We start from the raw sequence: 27,484 nt of genomic DNA on the forward strand, positions 1-27,484 counted from the left end.
GCAGCTACCCCGTGTTCGGACCCAATGGGGGTGGAGGTGGCTTTCCCATGCCGGGAATGCCTCGGCGTCGGCACATGCCAGGGTCACTTTCGGCTCAACTCCCATCCCCAGCTCCAGCAGTTCAAGCTCCGGTGACTCTCCGCAACGATATCTGTTGCCATTGCCCAGTGCTCTCGTTGTAGAGTGTATCGCTCTCTTCCTTCGCCTCTTCTTATGGACCTCTAGAGACTCAATTGCAGCAGTCATGTCTTCCCGGCGCAATGCGCAATCGACTCCCGCGGAGATCTCCCTCGCCCACCTCAAGAACTGCCTTGTCAATCTCCCCGCATCGCTGGTCTCACTCCTCGTGAACGTCAACACAGTAGGTCTCTAGTCACCTATTATCAGTGGTACTTGTTCTGACGGCATATCCTCCAGCCCGCACAAAATGTAGTTGTAGAACTAAGTTACCGGCCCTCCGCGAGCGCCTCCGGGTCCGGCGCATCACAACAACGATCCGCCTTCGTCGGGTGGACGGGCATGCCGAGTAAGCGCAAGGTTGCGCCCATGGTCGGACGCGATGGCATCAATGGTGGTAGACCAGGTGCTTCGGGGCGCGACCAGGAAATGGCGCAGGTCGAAATCGACGCGACGTTGGCCAATACACTTGGCCTTACCGACGGACAAAAGGTTACAGCTTCAATACACGTCGATCCGCCCGTTGCGCACACGATCAACATCGAGCCGCTTACTCCGGAAGACTGGGAAATGATTGAGTTGCATGCGACCTTCCTCGAACTCAACCTCCTCTCCCAAGTACGAGCTTTGCCGAACCCCGCGTTTACTTCCAGCTCCGGCTCATTAGTCGCTCCTCACGCTTTGACTCTACACCTTTCGCCAACATCGACAGCAAACGTCAAAGTGGTTTCTCTCGATCCCGCCCCCGGCGCCGAAGTTCCTTTCGTCAAAATATCTCCCGATGCCGAGGTCATTGTTGCGCCAAAGGTCCGGGCCAAGACAGCACACTCCCTAGGAGAGAATCGTAGTGTGGCAAGCACCTCCAAGTCCAAACGAAGCGGCGCAAGTACAGTGCGGCGGCGTAGTGCACGAGAAGAGCGCAAGCCTGCCCTTTGCCTGCGCGGTATCGCCCATTCGGCTTGCCGGGAATGGTTCGACGAGGACCTGACTACCCAGGATTTCAGCGTTTGGGTAGACTGCGATATTCTGTACACCAAGGACTTCCGAGGCGTAAACTATGTTTCGGTCAATATTCTGCGACCTACACCACAAGCAAGTTCGACCCAGAAACCGCAAGATGCCGAACAATCAGCAAGCACATCAAAAGTAGCTACAAAGGTCGTCGCACATCTACGCGCGTGGGACGACCCACCCGACAGCAAGACCATTGTCCTCTCTCCGGCGTTGTGTGCGACGTTAGGCTTTACCGGATCTGTTGGAGGAATTGTCAAGATCGAACCGGCGCCGCAACAATGGCCGCTCGATGCTGTTACAAAGTTAATAGTCCAACCGTTTGCCGCTTCCAAAAAGTCTTCGGACGGATTGAAGTTTGGCGGCGAGTCCAAGGCTGGTAAGGAGGAGGCGGCCAAGCAGTTCAGGCATCTGTACGCTCGCAAGGACGTCGCCCCTCTCATCACTGGTCCCCTTACAGATGGATCAGTGATTGGTCTCTTCGAGGGCCTGGAGGCTCCCCAAGGTTGGGAAGGAGGCGTTATCAAGTTTGATCCGCCAGCCATTAACAGCGATCCCCTTAGATCATCAACGAGATGGGTCTTGGGCCTAAGTGAGAAAATCGCCGTCGATATCCGAGACCCAGTTCCCCGACCGTCGTGGATGAATGACGACAGCATCGCCGAGTTGCAGCCGTCCTATGATGGTCAGCTAGTAGGCATCGATAAGCTGCTACAAGATCTTCGAAGCCATCTGTCGCACCTTTCCTCGACTCTTCTGACCGGTGCCATGGGTTCTGGCAAAACCGCCGTTGCCAGGTCTCTGGCCCAGGAGCTTGGCAAAGACCTTTTGTTCCACACGACCTACTTCCCTTGCCGGAAGCTTGTTAATGACGAGACTCGCATTGCTACTATCAAGGATACCCTGAACCAAGTGTTCATGTCAGCCAGTTGGGGTGCTAGGCTAGGAGGCAAGGCACTCGTAGTCTTGGACGATCTCGACAAGCTGTGCCCTGTGGAAACCGAATTGCAAGTCGGTAATGACAACGGACGAAGTCGTCAAATCAGCGAAATTATTGGTTCCATGGTACGCCAGTACTGCAACGTGGATACTGGAGTGGTTCTTCTGGCAGTTGCAGAGGGTAAAGATTCCTTGAACAGTGTGATCATTGGGGGTCATGTTGTCCGGGAGATTGTTGATTTGAAGGCACCAAACAAGGAAGCGAGACGAAAGGTCGTGGAAAGCATTGTTAGAAGAGATGCCGTCTCCGCCGAGGACTTGCCACGGGCACCACAGAACGGCAGCCGTCCACCTACAGCCGACGGAAGCGCTGGAGGGGAGGATAGCGCATGGATGGATGCTGGCAGCCAAGGCAGCCGCGATAACCAAAATGGCACCAGTGGAGGATTCGTCATCAGCCCTGACTTGGATTTCTTGGATGTTGCTGGTCTTATTGACGGTTATATGCCAGGAGACATTACCCTGCTTGTGGCGAGAGCACGGAACGAAGCCATTATCAGGTCCGTCAATGATACAGACAGCGAGGGAGGTGCGGTACACCTGAGTCGCGTCGACTTTGACAATGCTCTCAAGGGGTTCACGCCTGCCTCACTGAGAAATGTCTCTCTGCAACACTCAACCACCACGTTTAGCTCTATCGGCGGTTTGCAAGAGACTCGCAAGGTTCTCCTGGAGACTTTGCAGTACCCGACGAAGTACGCACCAATCTTCGAGCAGTGCCCACTGCGATTGCGGTCCGGCCTGCTGCTATATGGATACCCGGGTTGTGGCAAGACGTTGCTTGCAAGCGCCGTTGCTGGAGAATGCGGCCTTAATTTCATCAGTGTCAAGGGACCTGAGATTCTCAACAAGTATATCGGAGCGTCCGAGAAGAGTGTTCGCGATCTCTTCGAACGCGCGTCGGCTGCGAAGCCGTGCGTTTTGTTCTTTGATGAATTTGACTCTATCGCCCCCAAGCGTGGCCACGACTCTACTGGTGTCACAGACAGAGTTGTGAACCAGCTTCTCACACAGATGGACGGAGCGGAAGGTCTTTCCGGCGTTTACGTGTTGGCAGCAACATCTCGACCAGACTTGATCGACCCCGCTCTTCTTCGTCCCGGACGTCTGGACAAATCTTTGCTCTGCGACATGCCGATGTTGGAAGACCGAGTCGACATTCTGAAGTCTCTTTCCAGCAAAGTCAAGCTCAGCGAGGAGTTGACAGAGTCCGACGACGCCTGGACTGATCTCGCGAGGAAAACCGAAGGCTTTTCCGGTGCTGATCTTCAGGCTCTTGTGTCCAACTCTCAACTAGAGGCTATTCACGATGTTCTAGACGATGTCAGCCATGCCCCGACAACGAACGGTAAGGTTAATGGCAAGTCGTCTTCTCGAGGCTCTATCCCCAGCTTCGTACAGTTCCGTTACGGCCAAGACGCTGCACCTACCGCGAAGCCGATCAGCCGACAGCAAGAGCTCGTTGAGAATGCCGCCATCCTCGCCAAGTTGGAGAGCATCAAGCTTGCCCGTAAGAGGGTCAAGCAATCTCAGCGCCCAGAAGTGGATGGCAAATTGGCGAATGACAAGGAGGTTGTGGTCAAGCTGGAGCACTTGTTGAAGGCTTTGGAAAGCACCAGATCGAGTATCAGCACGCAGGAGCGGGCCAGGCTACAGAGAATCTACCGGGAATTTGTTGTTGGTCGAAGTGGTGAGATGAAGGATGGCCAAGGAAGCATGGAAATTGGCGGGCGGAGCAGTTTGATGTGAAATCTCAGGATAGCCACATTACCGTACAATATGAGTACACCTCTTAAAATAACTCTGTTCACATATGACTCTACCCGTGCTACATGTCCGCGTCTGCCATCTATACTTGAATCTGGTACATTACCTCCGGACATTTCATCTTTCTCACACTCGCTCCTCTTTGAATCAAATCACGCCGTCTTTCCTGCCAGAATCTTCTCGTGGAAACCCTTCCAATTCATCTCACACTGCGACTTGACAACCCCAGCCAAAAGCCTCGAGCACCGAATCTCAACAACCTCCTCCAACTCCAAGGCCCCATCGCCCAAGGCCCCCTCGGCATCCTTTACGCGCCAGCGCGTCTCGAGCAAGACACTGAGCGGACAACTCGTGCGGACGAAGCTGCCGTCCTTTGTACACGTGAAATCGTAGTCGCTCACGGCGTCGCTGTTCCAGATGGCTTTCGGCAGCATCGTGGGCACGCTGTCGGTGACGGAGAAGCACTGCGTCGCGGCGATGGGGTCAATGTCCTTTGGCACGGTGGGCGGGATGGCGGGCGTGCGGGCCGTGTAGTCCTTCATGTTGGGGTCGCAGTTGATGTGGTGTTCTGCGTCGTGGATGAGGGCTAGGGCGGCTTCGCGGGTGAGGGAGGGGGGGATTGGTGTGGTGTGGGTTAAGGTTACTGTTGTGTTCAACATTTTTTGTGAGGTGTTGTGTTTGTGGTGGTGAGGAGGTTTCTTGATGCCGTGGGGTTGATGTATAGTTGAGATTTGCAGTCTACGGTGTCTTGAGCTTTATGTATATCAAAAAGGTGCGATGAGATGTGGTCTTTCAAAATGAAGTTGAAGTCTGAGTTCGTAGTGTGTAAATTGTGAGAAAGGAAACCCGCAGCTGGGTTGATGAAGTATATGCCCCAAACAAAGAAACTCAAATTTGAAGACGATGATGCCGCCCCGGAGCTTGCCCTTATGCGCCACATTGGGAGGCCGCTTCCTAGGAGCCGCATGTGATACACTCGACGTATCAGACGAAGCCTCCCCTTGCCCAAGTATTCCCACGGACCCGAATACGGCGCGTTTGGGGAACAGGTGCCCACTGCATGATGGAGTTCTTGTTTCCCTACTAATTTTTGAGGTTAAGGTATCCAGTCTTTTGTTTTCCCCATTGTTTTCTCGAGCCATTCGTGGAGCGAGCGCCCGTGAGGATGGTTCCCCGCAGACCCGGGAGATCCGGAATCGGTGGGCGAGGACAAAGGATATTGAGCCTAGCGACTCGGGTAGGGGAAGCTTAATCCAACCTCAGAACATTTTCTTCGTTTTGTTCAAGAACAATACGGCCGGTTTTTGACTGACTAGAAAGGCAGTGACTGGGAAACATGACGATCGGCTCTTTTTTTCAGTGACTTGATCATTATGGAGGTCGGCGGAGCTACGTAGTCCCACTCGGGCTGAAGTAGTGGGTCTCGGACCCGGATGCGGATGCGGATACGGGGAGTGCAGTTGATTCCTTCATCGAGCAAACTCCGGGGAGAGGTGCTATCGATACCATGTGAATGCCGCAAAGCCCCCCCGGTATGATGGTATCATCCCCTCTTGCCTTTTCGAATGTCTGAAATGACGAGATGCATACAGCTTTCGAGCCCTTCGCCTGGTGGAAAGCATGCCTCACTCTTGGACCGTGATTTGGTTGGCCTCCTGCAGAATCTCTGAAAAAGGGAGGGATGTGACAGTTGCTGATTCGCTCAAGTCATATCAAAACGCCGTATCTCGTATCTTGGTATACAGCATAGATGGCCAGTAAGTTGCCAAGGTGACTTACGACACACGCTGCGTTCCGTTCTAGATTACTATACAATGGTTCCTACAAGACGCCTTTGGCTCCCACCATAGGCGCAAGGCTCGACATCATGGATATTACAGCATCAAAACTTCTGAATCACAACGTGCTCGCCAGTAACAGGCCATCCAAGCGGGTTCCATGTTCCATCGCAATCACTTCATGATGAGAAAACCTTCAAACGACAATGAGCAGGCCTAATAACCCTAACGCTGACACTGCGGCGGTCGATTGCGCCGAGAATATATCACTCTTGTTCCTCTTGAACAAGCTCCAGCATAAGTCCGAACCCAACAGACCAGTTCCAGAGCCGGTCGAAGAAAAGGAGAGAATACTTCCATTCGGTAGAGAGAGAAGTCTCTGCGGCGCACTCGCGTTCTTGGCCAGCATTGATGGGAATCCAGACTTCATCTCCGCTATTTACATCGAAGAACTAGCAGAGTCGCAGCGATTGGAGGTTGTGGTGGCCGTAAATAAAAAGGGCCCGAACAAGGGTGAGGAAATCTTGTCGGATATCAAGCGTGGATTCGAACAGATTTTCCTCCAGTTAAAGAATCTTGACGGCAAGTATCGACGTTGTCTTTCTCAAGTACTAGGGATCACGAGCTTATCCGTGCTGAAACAGATTCTAGGAAGGAAAGATCCGAAATCGAGAATGGGGTCTTCGAGGAGGTTGTAAGAATATGCTACGGCCGAACTCTCAAACGCATCCGCGAGGAACAAACAGGGAGGTCACAAGGACGCCCGACGAGAAAGCGACAGTCGATTGAGAGGTTTGCTCGAAACGCTCAACGTATACTTCACTCAGCCGGGTAATAGCACAGCACAGTCACAAAACCTCTTGGCTAGAGCTCGCGATATAACAAAGTCACTCGGAAAATGGAGAAGATACCAAGATCCATCTAGGCTAAAGCAATTGGTTGAAGACATGTTTCAGCTTTCACGGGTCGACCACTTTGAATAGCTTGTCCACATGATATCTCACAGAGAAACGGACCCATGCTCGAAATCAAGTCTGTGTAATATGATCCTCAAAGTTTCGCGATACCGAGAGGTCTCGCGACATATTTACCGGACTGCAAAGAACTACCCAATCGCTAGATACGCGGATGTGGTGACGGTCAACCTCACGAGCTTCGGGCAAGGAGCTTACGAGCGGATCTCGGGGCGTGGAAGGTGCCCAGGACTTAACACGGCTCTGTCGAGGAACGGAGTCACAACAGTCCCCGGTCGAGTTCTCAGAGATGCCTGGGGTATTTCAGAAGCACCTCTTCAGGATGTCGACGTTGTATTCGAAAAGCAGGCGAAGGATGCATTGAAAAATTCAAAGGTCCACGCCGAGGTTCAGCTGATATACTATTATCATCTCAAAACGCGCCACTCAGACCTTCGGCCTAGAGTCATCCGATCCAGCAAAGACGCGTGATACCTCTGCAACGCTTTTATCGAAGCCGACAAGACTTTCTACACATCCCGCTGCCATGGGAGGCTATACCCGTCATGGAAGCTACCACTAGTCGGTATTCGCCTGGATCTTGCTCAGGGGTTTAATGAACTACTGAAAGGCAGAATAAGTAGTGCGTATGGTGATATGGCGAACTTCAAGGCCAACTGCCCAAAGGCGATTCCACCAGAGAGCACGCTATCAACCTTGAACTGGTCGATCTCGACAGTGTTAGATGATCCATTAGTACCTACAATCCCGAGTCCGACACCGCAAGACCAAGAAAATGCTCAAAGTTCCGAAGGGCTACGCAATGCCACTGAACACGAGGTCCCCATTCGAGAGTATCCACATAAGGATCAATCGGAACCAGACACAGTGTCGGCCGAGAGAATTGAGACAGAAGTATTTTTGGACGACAAGGGAGAAAGCAGATATGGGCAAGACGATCATCACGAAATACATGACCAGGCGGCCGAAGCCAGCGAAGCCTCAACTGCAGTTGAACAAGATGAAGAAGCTCGAAACAAAGAAGACTCTCTGGGCCGAAGAAACGTCTCGCCAGCTGAAGGAGGCCAAGCGCCTCGCAGAAAGCCTGCAACTGGAGCGTCCGAGAGTGTCAGAGTTCGATCTCAAGACCATGTCATTCGTCGGAGACCTGAGGTACACGCAAAGCAGCGACTGGTTCGGATTAAAACGACGTATGCTGTCATCAGAAAGACGTACTACTCCAAGGAAAGAACTCCATCCGCCAAAAGAATGTTGTTCATTGAGAAGGCGACTGTCTACTCAAATGATGGCAAGATTGAAATCAAGACAAGGACGTTTCCACTAGCGGGGGAAGCAATTACAGTCTCGCAGGAGCGAAGTCACCCAGCTAGAATAAGGATCATGATGTACATCTTAGCCAAAACATGAACACACTGGTGCCACGCTTTCTGTAATTGCGATTTTCATTTGAGTAGAGAGACGATCTGCGTTGAAAGGCTCAAGCAATCCTTAGCCAGGGACTCTTGGCCTACACACTGAGCAAAGTTGCATTCCCAGAGAACAAAAGTTGGGCCATATCCATCCCCTCATTACCATGGCCAAACGAGCTGCATACGAAGCAGCAAAAGTTCTCAAAAACCAAATCCAGTGCGAATTCCCGTTTCTTTCCATGACCAAATTTTCCGAATACTCCGACATGATACAAGTGAAGATGAGTCCAAGCCTTAGAAAGGGCCGAGCTGGTCCATGTGGACTCTGACGACCTTCTCGGTGGTGAACAGCGCCACAGCACCTCCAGGGCCGTTCTGCTGAACCGCAATATCCTTACCCTTGGAGCTCTCTCCGTTCTGGGAGTAGAACACGTCTGCAACAGGGGCCTCAGGGGCCACATTGCGGTGTCCAACGACGCCAGAGATCTCGGAGGTGTGAAGACCCACGAGACTCTGCTCGTGAATCCAGCCCTGAGCGTTGGGGATGATGAACTTCTGGTGAATGACCTGAGTCTCTACCACGTCATGGTACTTCTGCTGGGCGATCCAAGCCTCAAGGTCGTAGAGCATGTAGTAGCGAGCCTGCTCCTGGATCATCGCATACATGGCGTAGTCGAAGCCGTTGCGCGCATCCCAGAAGAGAGGGTACATGCCAGTGCGCAGGAAGCGCAGGATGTGGGCAAAGAGATCTCCATCATTGTCGAAGTGGAAGACACCATCGCGATACCAATCGCGGAAGTTGATGGAGAAGATGTACTTGAACCAGGGGCTTCTCTCAAGAACGTCCATGGAGCTGACGAAGCGACGGCCACCAATTTCGAGCTTGATCTGGCCTCTATAAAGAGGAGGCATGCCGAAACCAGCAGGGACAGAAGGCATGTCCGGGAAATCGCGGCCGACCAAGTTCTGATTAGCATCAGGGGGCGAAGGCATAGTGCCTCGAGTGGTTCTGGTGAAAGGAGTGCGAGCAGGCGCAGCACCCGTACCGAAGTTCACGTTGGTGCTGGATTCACCATTAACGTGAAGCTTGTTGCCCATATCAAAGTCGGTGACGACGCGGGCCGCGGGGTAATCGGAGTACTGGCTTCCATCCGTGGACTTGGTGCTTCCAGCGATGCTCGCAGCATAGGGGTTGACTCGGGGATCGTCTGAGAGAATCTCGGGATACTGGCGGGACCAAAGGGGGTTGGTGTAGTAGCCGGGCCCCTTCTGAGGCTGGAAGAGGGTGGGTTTGCCGTTCTTTACCCAGATCTTGGGCTCAGCACTCTTGTCCCAGATTGTAGGCGATAGAATGGCATCCGGGGCCGCTTCCGGGGCCGCTTTCATGCCTCCAAAACCAGGTTCGATGGTCTTGTCCGAATCGTCCGAGCCTCCGCTCTCATTGTCGCTTTCGCCAGACTTGGTCGATGACGCCGTGGCGAAGCGGACCTTCTTCTCGCCCGAAGACTTGTCGGGGACATAGGTCTTGAGTGCGCTGAGAAGAGGAGTGGCAGGAGTAGATACTGCAGCGGAGGTGAAAGCCATAGCTTTATGCTTCCTAGCAATCTCCTCGTCGCTGTCGGTAATCTTGATCGCAGGGCCGGGCTCTGTGTAGGAAGAGAGAGAACGAGCATTCTCGGTAGGAGATTTGCCCTTGAGCTTGCTGTGGTTGGGTTTGTTCTGAGGGCTACCGTTGTAGATGGTAGGGCCAGAGTATGTAGATGAGGGCAGTAAAAGAGCCTCCTGGTTATGGCGCTGGTTGTGCAAGGGAAGCTTAGTAGAAGAAGGCGCCTGCATGCCGAGCTTCGCAACCGTATTGTTCTTCTTCTCCGGAGAGGGATTGTAAGAAGAAGCAGACAGGAGTACAGCGTCAGCAGAGTCCCTGTCGACAATCTTGAAGGAGCTTGAAGCTCTCTTATGGCGATGAATGGGCAACTTCGTCATGCGACTCGGAGACGGATTCGTGGTTGCTTCACCGATGGTCAGTTTAGAACAAGACTTGAGCTCTAAGGTCTCATCATCCCCTTCACCGGAAACCCCGAGGGCCTCACCCTGGATCTGATTCTTGTTGGCAAAATCGAAGGTGTCGATTTTATTCGCGGAAGCTGCGATGTCGGACGTAGGCGCGTCCTTGTCTTCAGTAGTGACGGAACGTGTCGTGACGATGGTGACGATAGAGTCGCGAGTAGCATTCTCCTTGCGATCATTTTCGAGCAGAGTAGCAGAATTCTGAGGGTGGTTTCCATTCTCACGTCGGTTGCTTGCGGTGATCTTTGTAGGTGTAGCCTCCTCTTGAGGGGCCGTCTCGTGCTCAGCAGCATCGCCAACCTGCTCGGGGCTGTGACCGAAAAGCGCAGAAAGACGGTTTCGACGGCTCTTCTTGCGACCGGAAGAGCCAGAGGAGGCAATTTGCTTGCCAGGCGATTTTTTGTTCGACATCGTGTTTGCGAACGCGGGCTTGCGAGCTAGGTGAGGATTTCCGACCTTGACTGGGATGGAGCAAGTCTGCTAGGAGTCAAAACAATGTACAAAGAAGAAAAAGGAAGACAATGGGCAGGAAGGAGAGATTCATTTTTCCACTTGCCTCGAAAATCTCCCTCGAGTAACGCGGGTCCGACATTGGCTGCTGCTGAAGCGCTGGAGCGGCAGAGTGAGGGCGGACATCATCTGCCGGTGAGGAATTGCATCGCCAAGGCGACACGCTGGTGCTCACATTCACCACCATGACTGCCGGAGTAGGCGGTGTCTGTGAGGTGAGTTTGAGAGAAAGCTTGTCCAAGTTTTCAGTCCCAAATAAAGGAAGCACTAATGCGAAATCGAGTGGCGGTCTCTGTGATGATCAGGACGAAAGTAAAATAGCCTCGACACTAAACAATGGTCAATAAAACCCTTTGATGAGGAACAGATGACGAGTTTCTGAGGGGTTCGTCTCTTACCTCCAAGAGAAACAGATAACTCATTTGTGGTAAGGACGCAAATCCCAGCGATAATGATGAGAAGACCACACCAGCGTATGAAATACTGGAGGCTGGCTTCGTGTTCTTGACAGGGAAAATGAAAAGCAACGAACTTGAACTGCCCGAGATGTGATGAGGAGTGATGAGTGAGGGGAGTAAAAGGAAGAATGGCAGCGAACTTGCAGGAAAGATGTCTGCGGAAGGAGCGATGTTGTTTACGGGAGGCAGGTGCGGCAAGTCCAGGTCGCTCTTGCCTCCCAAACTCTACTTCCCTTAGCACCTGCCTTCCTTACCTTTGCTGTACTTGCTCCTTCCCGCCAGATCGAACCCGCTGGTAAGTCCATATTCGATTTAGAAGACTGAAAATGAGGGAAGATTTGTTATCCCAATCTAATGCTCTCTTCTATCTTGCCTTACGAAGAGCAGCCACCTACGTTACCACACGTAAGGAAGGTAAGGTCGTACGTGGGTAGGAAGATGTTCCTTCTCAATGTCGATGTATCACCGGCATACCGTCATGATATTCATAAGTAGACGCACTAGATAGTTCCATTTTCTGGTTGGCAGGTATGCAGATAGACCATGGCAGTCGACTGTGCACATGGATTCCAATTTCAGATACCATTGAACTCCTCTTCGTTCACTTGAGAAGATGATTCTGGCATCACCTAAATCTCTGAAAACATCTCGAAGCCATACAATTGAATGTATACGCGCAGTGGCTGGCTATTACACTCCTTCAGCAAACGCCATATTCGTTCGCGACAGCTTCATGGTCTGATCCTCAAAGACAGCAACTAGTATGCTTACGCCTGGTTTCATGTACGAGTTCTTAAGTAAGGACTTCCAGTGGCGCCGTCTGACGACAATAGAATATTCGAAAGAATAGGAATAGAGACACGCAGATGATTTCTCGACAGACACTTGAATTGTGTAAATTAAACATTGTGATTTCTCGTGATCGTCATTGACAGACCGGCCCGTGTAGTTGAGGAATGGTCTCGTACCTTATTCATCGTCCGTTGTGGCGTCCAATGCCCCACATAGCTTCTCCAGATTTTTTTCTTCCAGAACGCATTCGGAGTGTAGGGGGGTTGGTATTAACGATCCAGGGGCGTGTACGTAAGCCGCATAGTCTCGGTGTAGATAGAGGGGTCCTCCAAAAAATTATTTTGTCTTTCCATCGATCGCAACTTTTCGCAGTCGCAGTCCAGCCATACCACACACCACAATGGCGCCCTCCTCAACACCCAGTCAAGCCGAGCTGGACAGGCGGAGGGTAAGTCAATACAATTCATTCTCGAGGCACGATTCTCCCATACTGACGGCTCCTCGCAGATAGTCGGTATCAACAAGGAAACTGTCACCGATGTGACTTCGACAGACTACCCGGGCACCTACGCCGGCGAGGACCACGCCTGGGACCTCGACCGATTCGCCTCCAACTTTCGCGTCCAATTCCACCACAACGCTCAGCACGAAGCCTCCTTCTCCCTCATCGGCGTCGACGCCTCCATCGCAAACGCCTTCCGCCGCACCCTCATCGCCGAGATCCCCACCATCGCCATCGAGAACGTCTACATTGAGAACAACACCTCGGTGATCCAGGACGAGGTTCTTGCCCACCGCCTCGGCCTCATCCCCTTCACCGGAAACCCCGAGGGCATCCACAAGTTCCTGAAATGGTACCGCAAGCCCGAGCAGGGCGGCAAGGGCTCCTTCGACTACAACACCGTCCAGCTGCGCCTGCGCATCGAGTGCACCCGCAACCCGGACGCCGCCCCGGGCGAGACGGACCCGGCAAAGGCCTTCCACCACGCGAGCGTCTACGCAAAGGACATTGAGTTCGTCCCCACGGGCCGCCAGGTCGAGTTCTTCTCCGGCGAGGACGCCATCCGCCCCGTCAACCCCGACATCCTCATCGCCAAGCTGCGGCCCGGCCAGTGCATCGAGCTCGACATGCATATGCACAAGGGCGTCGGCTCCGACCACGCAAAGTTCTCCCCCGTCGCCACCGCCTCGTACCGTCTCATGCCCACCATCACCTTCACGCGGCCAATTCTCGGCCAGGACGCCGACAAGTTTGCTAAGTGCTTCCCCCAAGGCGTCGTCGGCTTCGAAAAGGTCACGAAGAAGGAGGCCGCCGTTGCCGGCAGCGGATACGAGGGTTACGAGGGCGAGAAGAAGGCCGTGGTCAAGGACGCCATGAGGGATACAGTCAGTCGTGAGTGCTTGCGCCACCCCGAATTCGAGGGCAAGGTCAAGCTGGGCCGGGTGCGTGACCACTTCATCTTCTCCATTGAGAGCACCGGACAGTGGGACAGCGACGAATTGTTTTTGGAGTCAGTTAAGCAGTTCAAGACGAGGTGTATCCGTCTTGAGCAGCAGGTCATCAACATGGTTAGATGAAGCATCACTGCACGTGTACCATACTTATAGATATCCCGTTTTTCTGGTTTTGCAAGGGCTAGCTGGCAATGGAAAGAAAGAAAAAAGTTCATAATGACACTCGGTTTGATTTTCTAGATTCGTCTAGTCGCTCCTTTTGGTGCGAGCACACTTGATGTGCCATGCCTTTTGACATTCCCAAAGACACCATCCATGCTATTATCATCATCATCCCACGTAAATGCTGAGTGCCGGTCTATGCAGTCTCCTTGAATCGCAAGTAGAAATTGAATTCCAGAGGGAAAGCTGGGTCCGTGACAATGATGTTTTGTCCATCTTCCAGCTCGAGCTCCTTGATGGTCTTTTCAAGGTTGGCCCGTGTCTTTTCCTCCAGACTCGGCGGGAACTGCATGTACAGAGTCTTGTTTGCGGCTCTGAATGAAGGCTTCTTCAACTGCGCTTCGGGACGGACAGCGAATGAGTCCACAAGGTCCTGGAGTGTGCTGTCGGGGTCGACCTCGAGTGGCCGCGACTCTTGTCCACAGACGGGGCAGTCGTCCTTCTTCTCGTGCTTGAAGGTGTATGTGTAGATGCTGTCATTTCCAGAATACATCATGTAGTTCTCCTCCATTCCAAGCGTCGGCGCGGCCGAGCTGGCGAGCTTGAAGGCTTCGTTACAGCATGCTGCCGCGATTATAGCGTTTGTAGACGCAATGGCGGGAATGATGTTCTTGATGACTCCTTGAGTCAAGGCGTAAGTGACACCCGTGATGTTGAACTCTTGAGCACGGGTAAGAGCCTTTTGGTACAGCCAGGACACATGTGTAGTGTCGTCCTTGTCCAGCTTTGGGAACGGCTTCTCCTGGTCCCAGGCGATTACGTGTGCCCATTCAATGCAGTGCTCTGGTTGTCGGGGAATTGAGGCGATTGTGCAGAGAGGAACAGCGGCTCTCGGTGCGTGCATGTCCAGTTGGCATTCGATACAAGACGTGATCGAAGGGACGATGACTCGGGCCTGGCCCTTGAATCCCTCTGTGCCTCCATCAATCATGGGAATCAACGAATCCGGGTCCTCGCCTTCTTCGGCAATCTGTACGAGGGTTGCGTTGATCCATCTGCGGGCTTCGATGCTGTCCAGTCCACAAATGACAAACTGGAATTGTTTGTAGAAGTCCTGACCAAAATCTTGGATGGCGCAATTATGGGCTTTAATGTTGACACCCTTTACGCGACGCATGACAAACTGAGCCGCAACCTCAGCCTTGTATTTGCCAACGTCGGACTTTCTGAAGAGGAATTGTCGGTTCAGGTTCGAGATGTCGATAGTATCTGGCCCAGGGAATGTCAGGTCTTGCCCAGAGCAGCGGAAGAGTACGGCGTACCCATATCGATGACATGAATATCCTTAAACTTGGACATGGCCAAGTTCTTCAATATTTCACATCCAAGACCTCCGGCGCCACTTGTATAACGTCAGTCGCGAGATATCGTGTTCGAAGAGGGGATCACCAACATCACCCTACACAAGAATGTGTTAGTAGACAGCATCAACTCATTGGATCATGCAATATCATACAAGACCTTGATCTTGTCAAACTGTTCAAAAGCCTCCTCCGTTCCGGCCACATCAGGATCGCTGAATGGTCCTGGTGTCTTGCGAATATTGTCGAGGTAGGTCCTATACCATGCTGGGGTCAGCGACTGGATACGACGACTAACGGACTGTCGCAAGAGGTACGAACCATCTTTTTCCCTCGTCGACATTATGCATCGCTACCGGCAACGGGGCTTCGGTGGCCATTGCGATGAGAGGTCAAATTGGCTTGACTTGGAGGGGATGTTAGTGGCGGTCACTTCGTTGCTTGTTCCTTCTCAAGCTGGGTGAGCTTCGGGTGGTGGAGGGGCCGACATGACGAGATGCCTGTGTCCGATAAGGCTTAGGTTATCGGCAGGTTGCTTATCGATAAAGGGTTGGGGCCTTCTGTGGGGGTGTCTATAGTACCAGGTGGTGGGGTGCGCTGAAAGATGACCCCAACCTAAATCTGGACCCTCGCTCCTTGGGCTTGAGCCTGTACATCTAGGTAATGGAAGCAACGAACTCCGGATATATTCCTAACAGTCGGAATTCCCATCCGATATTGCAATCACCGATCGAAGCAATCAGAAAAGATCAGTTCGCCAACAACTCGGGACTTCTTCAAACCCCTGAGGTGATTCTTTGAGGACTCCATCTTCATTCTGTTACAGAACCATGCAAGCACCATTGTCTACCACTTGAAAGGGAATCGTCAAGCATGGACGACTTCTTTACCCCGGTCAGCACCACCTACCGCAAGCCAAGGCCAGACGAACTCCCAGCGGAAGATGTAGCCACAAACAAGAAGCCTCAATTATCGAAATCGACTGCCACTGAAATCCTCTCAGCAGAAGATACTCTAGAGACTCTGAAGAATCAGCCAAATTATGATACCCTGATTGGAGTCCTCAAGTCCCTCGCAGATGGCATTGTTGCAGCAACAGGCTTCAGGCTTGTGACACCTAGCCCCGAGGCTGCGCAAATTGTTCAGTGTCTCGTCTCGGAGATTGTTCCCAACTACTGGCCTTTGCTCAAAGAGGACGCTACCGGAGGATCTACTATACAAGATGTCGACAGCCCAAGGGACGTCGAGTTGCTGCTCCGGTGCTTGAGAAGTGTCACGGGTCTCAACGCCATCATCACCCGCATGAAGGCCTTGATCCAAGAATACAAGGCGAGCGTCAAAGACGTGAAGCGACCAGATCTGAGCCTAAATCTAAACGTGCTACTCGAGGTCGGCTCAGCGGTGCTGGGCAAGGACGAGCACCTTGCTACACTGTGGACGGCGAGCAGCATTGGACTGGAAACTGCGGCGAGAAGACGACCAATGTCGAATGAGTTCATGGCCCTAATAGCTGGTGGACGACTTGTGTCAGTCGCAGCCGAGGCAGATGTCATTGCCAACCCGGACAGAATCGGCAAAACCCAACTTTGGATCGCAGACGGGCAACAATACAGCAGGTGGTTGGGTCAAAGTGTTGGGGCGTGGGCGAAGGGCGACATCTTGTCTGAAGATGTGAAGCTCTGTTCAGAGGTTTTCATACGATCGCTTCGCTTGGGTTATTCTGGCAAGTTCACCATCCCTTATGCCATTTATTAGGCAGCTCGAGTCATGACACTAATAGTCTTCTAGATGCCCTGATGAAGCAGTTCATTGGAGAGCTTCTATTGGGCCCCGAGGAAGGCCGAAACGCTTTTTTCAAGCTCTTTGGCCAGTTCTCTCAACTTGAGCAGAAGCGAGTCATCTTTGCTGTTCTCAAGCATTTGTCGGAAGCATTCCTCAACAAGCTAGGCGACGTCGAGCCTCTGAAGCCAAACTCGACGATCTCCGCTGCTGCTGGCGTCATCGAGAAAATAGTCGCTGGCGAAGAAAGTCGTAAAACACATCTCATCTCTTGGTTGACCAGCTCAACTGGTGCCGGCCTGGGCGATGGCATAGGTATCAGGCGCGCAGTCATGGCGGCGCTTGCACAGGACAGAGAATGCGTCACTCAGGTGTTTGAGAAGAGCCTTCACCAGTTCGGCGATCAGCTATACATCAAGCACTCCCCGATCATGCAACAACAAGGTACTACGTTCTCACCCGTATCACCCTCAAACACTTGCTGACCAGAACGAAGCCCATGCTCAGGTCCTCCTCCTTAGCGCCAGTTATGTCAATAAGCTCTCGTCTCTGAAGCTCAAAATGCTCATGCGATCTTCAAGCTACCTTAATACCGTGTCCAACCGGATCGGCGCCTCACAAGAGAGGGCTAGATTCTTGGGTATGGCAGTGGGCGAGGCCCTCTCAGGTCTCATCGACGGCGGTGATAAGAAACTGGATTTCAAAATGGAGGAAATGGGGACAGATGAGGCCCAGTTCTACAAAGACCTTGTCAAAACGTTGGACAGTGCGGGGCCTGTCGACCTGTTGATCACCACCCCCGAGGTGGAACAAAAGAGCCAGCCTCGACCTCCAGCACCTTCCCGCCGAAAGCCAGTACCAAAACCCAAGCAACCAGCCGCACCCTCCAAATTCATCATCCAAGAAGTCTCAGACTCCGAAAGCGAGGACGAGGACCTCGTACCCTACGCCAAGCCCTCCGACGATGCAGAAGACTCAGACGAAGATGCCACGCTCGTCCGTCGTGATAAGCCGAAAGCCCCAGTCTACATGCGCGATCTCATAGCCTACCTCCGAGACACTGATAACTACGACAAGCAGAAATTGGCCCTCGCCACGGCTCCGCCCCTGATCCGCCGCAAAGCAAACTTTGGCACGGAGGTCTCCTCCCATGCAGACGAGCTCGCCACGCTTCTTGTCGGCCTACAGGACAAGTTCGAGATTGAAAATTTCCATGACCTCCGTCTTCAGGGCATGATAGCCATCGTTGCAGCACAGCCCCAGAAAATGGGCCAGTGGTTCGCAAAGACCTTCTTTGACGGCGACTACTCCATCTCCCAGCGCGCCTCGATCCTCATCGTCCTCGGCCTCAGCGCGCGCGAGCTCGCCGGCTTCGATACCTCAGAATACGCGGCCTCCGCCTCGTTCCCCTCCAAACGCCTTCCAGAGAAGATGGAAGCGCTTTACCTCGACCCGTCTACCGCCCAAGCCCGCCTCGCATCCTCGTCAAACCTCAAGGCCATCCCCGCCAACGCCCTCGACACCATCGCCGACTCTTTAACATCCTCCTTCTTAGCCCCCATAGCCGCCAACGCAGCAGACGCAACGACTGGGCCAGACGTTCTCAAACTCTCAACCTTCACCTCCCGCCTCCCCTCAAAATCGACCAAGAAACCCGGCATCCGCTCCATCCCCAACACGACAGCCACCCTCCTCGCCACCTCCTTCTTCTTCCCGCTGACAGCCCGCTTCCAACACGCCCTGCGCTCCCACTCGGCCCGCTCAGGCATCTTCATCCAGCCCTACCTCCTCTCCCTCTACCTCAAGACCCTAGCCGTGCTCGTCCACGCCGCGGGCCCCGCGACGCTGGCCCTCCCGCAGATGACAGCCGAGCTCTGGGATCTTCTGCTAGGTATCCGCGCCCACGTCAACGGCGACGTGCCCGGCACGCACGCGCTGCTGGTCGCGCTGGCGGCTATGCTCGAGGTCAATGAGGCGTCTGCCATGCGGCGGCTGTGCGAGGCGCATCCGCGCGAGGTTGTCGAGACGCAGGAGTGGGTTAGCGGTGTCTTTAACGGCACGCGGGGTGAAGATGGCGGGGAGGAGAATAATGTCAAGATGCTCTCTGCCGCGGTGCTCATCAAGCTGCAGGAGGCAACGGAGAAGTACCGGGCCTTACTTCTGGGTGACATGATAGGTTTCTCATAGAGTACGATAGAACAGGCAGAGACAGTCTCAAAAGGGAATGGATGTTATTGTAAATAACCATATCTGACAGGGCCTTTTCGCTCAAAACAAAAATTGCCCATGCCAACCTAGCATCCAACTCAGAGTAGTCATACATGTCCTCCCTCAATAGTCCATACACCTCCAACGCCAATGCTCCGTGAATACATAAGCAGGTTCTCGCCGTATTTTCGTACTGCTTCCCAAGCGTATAAAATAAAGCCAAACATACCAACCCCCTCACGTGGATTCACCCATCAGGTCCTGCCTTCCGCCCTTACGCACTGGGAGCGTCGACAGATACTGGTTCGCGTGACTCAAATGCTCACCCAGACTCATCGCCATTCTCCTCAGCTCTTCCTTCACGGCGTCTGCGCTCGCTGAACCTTGCATGACCTCCACAGATGGCGGCGCTGGTGGGGGAGGCAGAGGAAGAGTGCCGCTGTCCCGGTTCCCTACTGACCGCGGGATACCTGGCGGCAGGGCTGGCTGGGCGGCCTGCTGTGGAGTCAGATACTCGGGATCGGAATAGTCGGCGCTATTGACGCTGTTGAAGGAGCGATGCGTATTGAGTCGCAACCCGCCCTGACCATTGGGCCGAACGGTAGCACCAGGCTCAGCTAGAGAGAGGTCGACGAGGCTTAGTTGATCGTCGTCTTTGGGAGTGCGTGAGGCGAAGTCCGAATCGTCTGAGACGTAGATTGATGGTTCTCGGTTTGATGTTGGTACATAAAGAGATGGCTCCCTGTTCGATGTCGGAACATAAATGGATGGCTCCCGGTTTGACATGGGCACGTAAAGAGAAGCATGGCGCTCCAGGTCGAAAGGGTTAGCCATTCCCATCTCTGAGCCGCTAACAGATGCGACGTCTGAGTTTGCCGTTGAAGGGCGAGTCAGCTCCGGCATGGGGTCGGCCAAGCCCATGTCGAGGTCGATCAAGCTACCAGTCGATATACGGTTATTCATGTTACTGGGAGGCGGAACCATAAGTTCATCCATATCGGCCAAGCCCATGTCGAGGTCGATTAAGCTCCCCGTGGACTCTCTCTTGTTCATCTGTGAGCCAGGCCGGGGAACCATCAAGTCGCCGCCATAATTAGGAGCGGGGACAGGATCGGTCTGGGAGTGGAACATTTGCGGGCGCGACGCAGAGCTGGGTCCCGAATGGTCATCCCATGAGGGCCTATCTTCGTGGAAGGGTCGGTCTTCGTTGAAGGGTCGGTCTTCGTTGAAGGGTCGGTCTTCGTTGAAGGGTCGGTCTTCGTTGAAGGGAAACCTCGACATTTCCGGATTCGCGGAAGCCGGAGGTGCCATTGAAGGAAACTTCCAGTCCTGTGTCCTTCTGTTCGGGTTCAAATCCGCCGGGTCGCTCGAAGGCGCTTTGCTGAAGTCTGGCTCGTCGCCCATGTGATAATCGACAGATACGCGCGGTGCGCCGGCTCTGATGGTGTTCATATCCACAAAGTTGGACAGATCACCGCCGTGAAGTGAAGCGTCTAGGTCGATGAGCGATTCTCTCACTGCTGTTGACTGGAGTGAATCGTCTCGCAACGGAAGATCTGAAGTTGGTGGAGGAATTGGCCTGCCATAGTATGCTCGGGAGTTGTCCTCATAGTTGGAGATGGTGTTCGGGTCAAACACTTTCTCTAAGGGAGCCTTCATGGCGGCAAGTTGCTGAGGTGGCGGTCTCCGCCGCGACTTCGGCTTGGATCGAGACATGTTGTCCAGAAGCGTAGGGTCGAATTCCACGTTTGATCCATACACATCGTAGACTGCCTGAGCATCCGTATTTTGGAAGACCTGTTGGTCAAACGCCATTGTTGTGCTGAAATTCCATTCGTCGTTGGCCATCGCAGTGGATGAGAAATCGGACTCATCCATGCCGGACATGCCCTGGGCTCCTCCAGGAGCAAATAGTGATTTACGGCTGCCACCCTGAGACTCCCAAAGCTTGAATCCTCTCACTAGTAATGCTAGTGACGCTGCCGGGTATTCTTGGGTCGAGTTGGCGATATAAGGGTGGTTTTGTACTTCTTCAATTGTCGGTCGCTTGGTCGGATCCTCCTCCAAACAGTAGGCGACCAAATGCTTCAGTCGGTCGGAGTACTGGTCGCCCTCCAATCTAGGCGTGTGTGCCTTGATGTAATTTCCAAGCTGATATACGTCGACGCCTGCCATGACGTTTGGCGGTAAGCCAGAAGCAATTTCAAAAACCATGGAGCCGAATGCCCAAATGTCCACCTCTGTTCCATACGATGTTGACTGATCGAAAAGTTCCGGAGCCATCCAGTGAGGGGTGCCGATGAAGGTTGATCGCTTATCGAATTTCGTCTCAATGACACCGGCCACTCCGAAATCGCAAAGTTGCACTCCGCCAGCCTCAGTGACTAGAACATTGGCGCACTTGATATCGCGGTGAATGATGCCTTGTCGATGAACCCAGAAGACAGCTTCAGAGACCTCTCTGAGAATCGGGATAATCCACTTCTCTTGCAGACCACCCGGAGCGGTCGGCTTCATGAGTGTTGCCACACTTCCTCCAGCGCAGTACTCCGTGATCATCCACATGGATTGGCCGACGGGCAATGCGTCGATGACATGATTGATGTTCCTTGCGCCGCTGTCACTGAGAAGCTTCAAAGCGTTGACCTCGGCCAAAAATTCCTTGAAAGTGTCGGCAAGCTTGGGGTTGACGGTGTCGCTCTCTTCGATGTCGATGATTTTGACCGCAACAAGCATGCTGGTGTTGATGTCGGTTGCTTTATAGACGCGACCGAAACTTCCCTTGCCAATGAGTTCATTGAGAAGATAGGGCGGCTTGTCCTGTCCAGCTTTGGCCACCTCATCGTCCACCGCCGCTTGCATCTTTTTCGCATCTTCGAGGGCCTTCTGCTTCGTCACCGAGAAGTCGGGGCCTCTGACTTGGAGTGACATCTTGGGCGAATTGCGACCGTTGAGACGGCCTGGAGAACTGCGTGCTTCTCTTTCAGGTCAATGAAAAATAACAAATCCGATCAAACAGCGGTCGAAGAATGATAGCCCAGTTCCCTATGCATTCGATGCTGAGATTGCCGATCAGGGCCAGATGTTATGAGAAGTTGCGGTATTCATCGAGGTTGGGTTGTACGCATACCGCAATCTGATACGTCCAAGTTCGGGTCAAACACAGGGGGTGAGGTTGCGAGCACGGTGAAAGTGGCAGGTATTGGGGGCGTTTCCAGCCAATCATTGATAGCAGACCGTGATTCAATATATGCAACTAAGCCATTATATGTCAAAGCAGTATATCGATGTACCCATCTCACTCAAAGCAGATGGATTCTTCATTCTCTTAATTCATGACATTCAAGCAGCACTTGGTTTCACATAAAAGTGCTGACTTCATATCGCCGTATAAAGTAGCAGGTTTTATCTTGGCCCGTGGCTGGTCTCGAAGTAGTAGAACATCCTTCTCGACTTACACCTCACAGCCAGCCAGACAACCAGCCAGTCTTCTTCCTCTCCGTCTTCACTTCAGGCTTCCCCTCAGGCTTTCCTTCCGTGTCGTTTGGTCTGGTCTTGTACGCCCTGGGACTCTCAAAGTCACTTGCCTTGCCATTCCATATTCCAAGCTTCTTCGCCTTAGCCTTGGCCTCGGCAGCTTTGTATGCCTCTTCGGCCCCTCCCCATTCAACTCCTGTTTTCGCTTCATATGTCGTCGCCAACCCAAGCTTCAACATCTCCAATCCGACGTCTTTCTTGAACAGAAACGGTCTAACATACACTGTTGCAACGACACGTTCATATTGGTCGCGCCTGTGAAGTCGAGTCCAGACACGTTTGTTGAGTATGTAACCCCTGAGCCATTGCAGTGCTTCTGCCGCACCTGGTTGCCCCGGCCGGCCAAAGTGAGCGCCCTCGGGAGCATCAATACCAGCCATCCGTACGGGTATCTGCAATGAAAATCAGCACCGGTTTTCACACTTGCTCAGAGTTGCACTGACTGTCTTCCCCTTGAGTGCGGCTCTGGTGTTGGGGACCCTCCTCAGCCAATCCCAGCCTGCAAGTCTGCCGCCTGGTGTGTGAAACAGGTGAAAGTTATCGCCATCTCCCACGCTGGTCACTCGTCCCAGAAGAGTTCGCTTCCTGAAAAGCTCTGGCTGGATGTGATTTGTCGTGGGAAATCTCCGCAACCGTGTTTGATAGAACATGAAAGCTGCTAATGATGCGACGGATGTCAGGAAAACAGGAGCCCATTCTTTAGCAGCCGACAATGGCGGCTCAGGTGTCGGCAGCAGGTCGTTCCATGACGTTGACTTGGCGCGCGCATCATTTTCTAATCTGCTCGGGGTGGATTCTTTTCCTGAGCTGGAAGAGCTGAACGGCCATGGCATTTTCGAGGACTCCCGGTGGAGTTCTGAGCCTACACACGTTCACCGGCGGTGAGGTAACGAGCGAGCAGTTGTCTGGGGCTTCTCATCAGCTGTTACAGTTTGCGCAAGCCATGAGAAAGGCCAAAAATTGGTGGACCCTTGATTGCAACGTGATTGACCCTGGGACTGCCAGGCATTGATGTGCTATGCATCCGTAAGGTAAGTCTAAATGAGAGAACAATTACTTACCTCGTTTGACAAAAGCTGCAGCTTGCGACTAGTTTGTGAGAGAGCTGCAACTCAATTGAGTCCACATCCATGTAGCATAAGCCGTGTGCGATACAGTACGTACTGTACCGCCTGGCAACTTCAAGGGCTGCGGCAAAACCGTGCTCCGCTGAGCCAATCAGCGAAGGCCCATTTTGAATTGATGCGTTCGAGCTTTCGGGACATGACGGCCACACTACACACTTTCGAAGGCGAATCCCCTCTATCCAACCTAGCCGGCCCTCAGCCAATTGGCATAATAAAGGAGGCTCAATTGGAGGCAGCACATCTCCTTGACCTCTTTTGAAGCCGTCTCTCCACTATACAATCGCCATGTCAGGCCTCTACCGACTTGCTGGCCACAGCGCCAAGAGGTTATGTCTGCGCCCGGCAGCAGTCACCTCCTTCGCCGCCCGCCCGTTCTCGACGACCTCTCTGCGCCGATACGCCGATGCCTCCCCCGAATACCAAGGAACCCGCCTCACTCAAGTCTCGACCGACTTCTCCCGCGCCGAGGACCACTACAGCTTGACGCCGCCGAAGGACCAGGACACAACGCCTGAGGAGTCTGTCGAGGACCGAAAGATCCGCCACTACACCGTCAACTTCGGTCCCCAGCATCCTGCCGCCCACGGTGTGTTGCGTCTGATTCTCGAGCTCAATGGCGAGGAGATCATCAGAGCCGACCCTCACGTCGGTCTGCTTCACAGAGGTACAGAGAAGCTTTGCGAGTACAAGACGTATCTCCAAGCCCTTCCCTACTTCGACCGTCTCGACTACGTTTCCATGATGACAAACGAGCAATGTTTCGCCCTTGCCGTTGAGAAGCTTCTCAACATCGAGATACCCGACCGCGCCAAGTGGATTCGCACCCTGTTCGGCGAGCTCACCCGTGTCCTGAACCACCTCATGTCCGTTCTGTCACACGCCATGGACGTTGGTGCTTTGACGCCTTTCCTGTGGGGTTTCGAGGAGCGTGAGAAGCTCATGGTAAGTTGGGAGAAACAATAAAGGGGGGTCGTGCAATTTCCGGCTAACCCGCGTGTCTGTCAGGAATTCTACGAGCGTGTCTCCGGTGCCCGTCTCCACGCCGCCTACGTCCGTCCCGGTGGTGTCCACCAGGACATCCCGGTCGGTCTTCTCGACGATATCTACCAATGGGCCACCCAGTTCGGTGACCGCATTGACGAAACCGAGGAGATGTTGACGGACAACCGTATCTGGATCCAGCGTCTCCAGGGCGTTGGTGTGGTCTCTGCCGCCGAGGCTCTCAACCTGTCCTTCACCGGTGTTATGCTGCGTGGTTCCGGTGTCCCCTGGGATATCCGCAAGAGCCAGCCTTACGACGCCTACGGCGAGGTGGAGTTTGACGTCCCCGTCGGTGTCCGCGGTGACTGCTACGACAGATACCTTTGCCGTATGGAAGAGTTCAGACAGTCCCTGCGCATCATCCACCAGTGCCTCAACAAGATGCCTGCTGGTCCCGTTCGCGTCGAGGACTACAAGATCTCGCCCCCTCCCCGTGCTGCCATGAAGGAGAACATGGAGGCCCTCATCCACCACTTCCTTCTCTACACCAAGGGTTACACTGTGCCCCCTGGTGAGACCTACTCCGCTATCGAGGCCCCCAAGGGCGAGATGGGTGTCTTTGTCGTCAGTGACGGCAGCGAGAGACCTTACCGCGTCCACATCAGAGCGCCTGGTTTCGCTCACTTGGGCGGTTTTGACCACGTTTCCAAGGGTCACATGCTTGCTGACGCTGTGGCGGTTATCGGTACGATGGATTTGGTGTTCGGTAAGTCTACTTCATTCGATGATGCCTTTATACCGCAAATTGCTAACTATACCGCAGGTGAGGTCGATCGGTAAAGGGTGTATCAGAGGATGGATATCAAATGACTTTGAGGAACTTCTTTCCTTTTGTGTACTTGTAGAGTGAAGAGACAGAGCGCCGACGTATATACCGCATTGTTCTCTTTTCTAGAAGAATTTCGTACAGACCATGGCATGCAAAATGTCTCTGGTCTACCTTCACTGAATAAGCTTTCTTATGAATTTTGATCAAGTGGTTCGCATTGGCCGTGAGTTGATATTGAGACTAAAGATACAAGTGGTCTGATTTCTTTACGCAGGTGCGGCTTTTTGGGTTGGTGGTACAGCATTTTGGGGTTGAAATACATAAAAGTACAAACTCTAGAAGAGCTTGGCGCCAGTAGTTGAGGCTTGGTCCATGAAGAACTTCTTCAAGGGGCCCAGAGCGTTCACGGCGCTGAGGCCTAGAGACCGCAATGGTACGAGGGGCCCGCTCTCCACAGAGTACAGCTTGTGAAGCTTGTCGCATACGCCCAACACAATGTGGTTCGCAACGTAGCGTTCCGCATTGTACGCCTCAAGTGAAAGTGTCGTTCCCACGTCTTGGCCTGTGGAAACGGCTGTCTCAATGGTCTTGACCAGACTTTGAACGTCTCCCTGACCCTGGTTCAGGCCTTGCCCGGCCAGGGGGTGGATAGTGTGTGCCGCGTCACCAACAAGGGCGATGCGCTCAGCAGTGTAAGTGTCTGCGTGTCGCATCTTGAGCGGGAAAGATGCAATGGTTCCCTCCTGGACTCCAACAACCTGCTGAGGAATCGCACGGTGATCGAAAGGAGTATGCTCCAGCCTCCAAGCAACTTCCTCAGACTGGCCAGACTCCTGCTTGTGCATAAACTCCAGGTCGACAGGGCTCAGTCGGAATGCGGCGTTGACCATGGAAATGAAGTCTTTCGGCGAGAGACTTTTTAACAGCGCGGCGTTGGCAGGTGTTGTTGACCATACCAGCGTCGAGTAGTTCCCAGGCATCGGCAACATTGCCACAGGGCCAGTAGGCAAGAAGCGCTGATAGGCGATCTTGTTGTGTTCCCCGCCCCATCCCTCGCCCTCCAGCTGAAGCGTCGCAACAACACCATGTCTGCCATAGTCCCAGCCCTGCGCCTTTATTCCGGCAAAGGTCCTCACTGGGCTGTTCGCGCCGTCAGCTCCGACCAGCAGTCTTGCGTGGAGCTGTTTTCCGCCTGACAAGTGGACAACAGGCCATTGCGTCAGGTCCAAGTCCTCCGTTTCCTCTCCGAAGCTGATGTTCTCGACCTTTGCGTTGTCGAATACTGAGACTCCGCCAAGCTCCTCCAGGCGACTCAGGAGACCAGAGGTCAAGTTGAGGTTCTCGCACATGTAGGCGATTGTGTTGCCCGGCGCCGATCCTGCTGGCCAGTCGAATTCGATTCTTGCGCCACTAACACCGTCCCAAACCTGCATTTCGTTGTAGTCTTGGACACGGTCGCGTTTGATGTGGCTCCATGCTCCAATCGTATTGAGGTATTGTGCTGAGGTCGGGGTGAGGGAACTGCATCGATTCGAAAACTTGTCGGCCGGGAGGTTCCACGCGCGGATCTTGGAGAGGTCTTGAGTTTCGACGAGTGCTACTCTGAGACGGGATGTGACTGGATTAGCACCTAGGACATGTTAGTTCCTCTCGATAAGCCCAAGCGTTGTCGATTGTAGCATACGGAGAGCGCTCAGAAGACTCAAGCCTGCCGGTCCACCTCCCACGCAAACGACATCATAGATGTCTGGCTCAGATGCTGACGATGTTGCGCCTACAGTCGCATAGGATCGGCGGGCCTGGGTCTGAAACTTTCGTGTGCAAGACCTGCAGACTGAACGATTTCCTGCCAAGAGGGCTCTGGTGGTCGCCATTTTGTTTAAGCCGTCAAAAGGCGGGTTTCCTGGCGGTTCGCCGAGGTTGATATCACATGGATGATGGGCAAGCTTAGAATAATTCGCCACACTTAGCCACATTTCTGTACAAGCTCAAGTGTGGCTGGAAAAGGACCCCTCGAGTCCATGCTCCTCCCATCCCCCTGCAATACCTCGGAGTCTGGAGAGGACTGGAAAGGCTTACTCCTGTCACTTTCCTAGTCGCCCC

General features: G+C 53.4%; 12 protein-coding genes across 12 annotated transcripts; 6 read left to right on the top strand and 6 right to left on the bottom strand.

Annotated features, from left to right (window-relative positions):
* Positions 1-244: 244 nt before the first annotated feature.
* Positions 245-3,936, top strand: BDP81DRAFT_394150 (ATPase; the record flags this gene model as incomplete). The annotated part of the gene is made up of 2 exons (XM_060587912.1): positions 245-361; positions 418-3,936. The coding sequence occupies 2 exons, from the start codon at positions 245-247 to the stop codon at positions 3,934-3,936; spliced, it is 3,636 nt and encodes a 1,211-aa protein (XP_060445064.1).
* Positions 3,937-4,021: 85 nt separating this feature from the next.
* On the bottom strand, positions 4,022-4,735 carry BDP81DRAFT_22953 (uncharacterized protein). The gene has a single exon (XM_060582834.1). The coding sequence runs from the start codon at positions 4,611-4,613 to the stop codon at positions 4,107-4,109; it is 507 nt and encodes a 168-aa protein (XP_060445065.1). The 5' UTR covers positions 4,614-4,735; the 3' UTR covers positions 4,022-4,106.
* On the top strand, positions 4,736-5,303 carry BDP81DRAFT_22954 (uncharacterized protein). Its single transcript, XM_060582835.1, has one exon. The coding sequence runs from the start codon at positions 4,858-4,860 to the stop codon at positions 5,260-5,262; it is 405 nt and encodes a 134-aa protein (XP_060445066.1). The 5' UTR covers positions 4,736-4,857; the 3' UTR covers positions 5,263-5,303.
* A 2,328-nt stretch (positions 5,304-7,631) lies between these two features.
* Positions 7,632-8,081, top strand: BDP81DRAFT_394152 (uncharacterized protein; the record flags this gene model as incomplete). Its single annotated transcript, XM_060587913.1, has 2 exons — positions 7,632-7,858; positions 8,057-8,081. The coding sequence occupies 2 exons, from the start codon at positions 7,632-7,634 to the stop codon at positions 8,079-8,081; spliced, it is 252 nt and encodes an 83-aa protein (XP_060445067.1).
* Positions 8,082-8,409: 328 nt separating this feature from the next.
* Positions 8,410-10,593, bottom strand: BDP81DRAFT_481149 (uncharacterized protein; the record flags this gene model as incomplete). The annotated part of the gene is made up of 2 exons (XM_060594957.1): positions 8,410-10,124; positions 10,308-10,593. The coding sequence occupies 2 exons, from the start codon at positions 10,591-10,593 to the stop codon at positions 8,410-8,412; spliced, it is 2,001 nt and encodes a 666-aa protein (XP_060445068.1).
* A 1,749-nt stretch (positions 10,594-12,342) lies between these two features.
* On the top strand, positions 12,343-13,520 carry BDP81DRAFT_320088 (RNA polymerase Rpb3/RpoA insert domain-containing protein; the record flags this gene model as incomplete). The annotated part of the gene is made up of 2 exons (XM_060584498.1): positions 12,343-12,390; positions 12,450-13,520. The coding sequence occupies 2 exons, from the start codon at positions 12,343-12,345 to the stop codon at positions 13,518-13,520; spliced, it is 1,119 nt and encodes a 372-aa protein (XP_060445069.1).
* Positions 13,521-13,755: 235 nt separating this feature from the next.
* On the bottom strand, positions 13,756-15,300 carry BDP81DRAFT_460970 (ThiF family protein; the record flags this gene model as incomplete). Its single annotated transcript, XM_060593709.1, has 4 exons — positions 13,756-14,828; positions 14,882-14,961; positions 15,076-15,177; positions 15,242-15,300. The coding sequence occupies 4 exons, from the start codon at positions 15,298-15,300 to the stop codon at positions 13,756-13,758; spliced, it is 1,314 nt and encodes a 437-aa protein (XP_060445070.1).
* A 328-nt stretch (positions 15,301-15,628) lies between these two features.
* BDP81DRAFT_22999 (telomere length regulation protein) lies at positions 15,629-19,015 on the top strand. Its single transcript, XM_060582836.1, has 3 exons — positions 15,629-16,643; positions 16,709-17,143; positions 17,196-19,015. Exons 1-3 carry the CDS (start codon positions 15,794-15,796, stop codon positions 18,884-18,886), a joined length of 2,976 nt encoding a protein of 991 aa, XP_060445071.1. The 5' UTR covers positions 15,629-15,793; the 3' UTR covers positions 18,887-19,015.
* Positions 19,016-19,144: 129 nt separating this feature from the next.
* On the bottom strand, positions 19,145-21,838 carry BDP81DRAFT_460972 (uncharacterized protein; the record flags this gene model as incomplete). Its single annotated transcript, XM_060593710.1, has 1 exon — positions 19,145-21,838. One exon carries the CDS (start codon positions 21,836-21,838, stop codon positions 19,145-19,147), a length of 2,694 nt encoding a protein of 897 aa, XP_060445072.1.
* Positions 21,839-22,104: 266 nt separating this feature from the next.
* Positions 22,105-23,490, bottom strand: BDP81DRAFT_427647 (uncharacterized protein). The gene is made up of 2 exons (XM_060590365.1): positions 22,888-23,490; positions 22,105-22,836 (listed from the first exon to the last, which is right to left on the bottom strand). The coding sequence occupies exons 1-2, from the start codon at positions 23,275-23,277 to the stop codon at positions 22,369-22,371; spliced, it is 858 nt and encodes a 285-aa protein (XP_060445073.1). The 5' UTR covers positions 23,278-23,490; the 3' UTR covers positions 22,105-22,368.
* A 366-nt stretch (positions 23,491-23,856) lies between these two features.
* BDP81DRAFT_460973 (NADH dehydrogenase) lies at positions 23,857-25,392 on the top strand (the record flags this gene model as incomplete). The annotated part of the gene is made up of 3 exons (XM_060593711.1): positions 23,857-24,513; positions 24,577-25,318; positions 25,376-25,392. The coding sequence occupies 3 exons, from the start codon at positions 23,857-23,859 to the stop codon at positions 25,390-25,392; spliced, it is 1,416 nt and encodes a 471-aa protein (XP_060445074.1).
* A 324-nt stretch (positions 25,393-25,716) lies between these two features.
* On the bottom strand, positions 25,717-27,255 carry BDP81DRAFT_319895 (ubiquinone biosynthesis mono0xygenase COQ6; the record flags this gene model as incomplete). Its single annotated transcript, XM_060584479.1, has 2 exons — positions 25,717-27,011; positions 27,066-27,255. The coding sequence occupies 2 exons, from the start codon at positions 27,253-27,255 to the stop codon at positions 25,717-25,719; spliced, it is 1,485 nt and encodes a 494-aa protein (XP_060445075.1).
* Positions 27,256-27,484: the final 229 nt, after the last annotated feature.

This window comes from Colletotrichum phormii (genome assembly GCF_030913505.1).
Source record: "Colletotrichum phormii strain CBS 102054 chromosome Unknown BDP81scaffold_10, whole genome shotgun sequence".
NCBI classification, from domain to species: Eukaryota; Fungi; Ascomycota; class Sordariomycetes; order Glomerellales; family Glomerellaceae; genus Colletotrichum; species Colletotrichum phormii.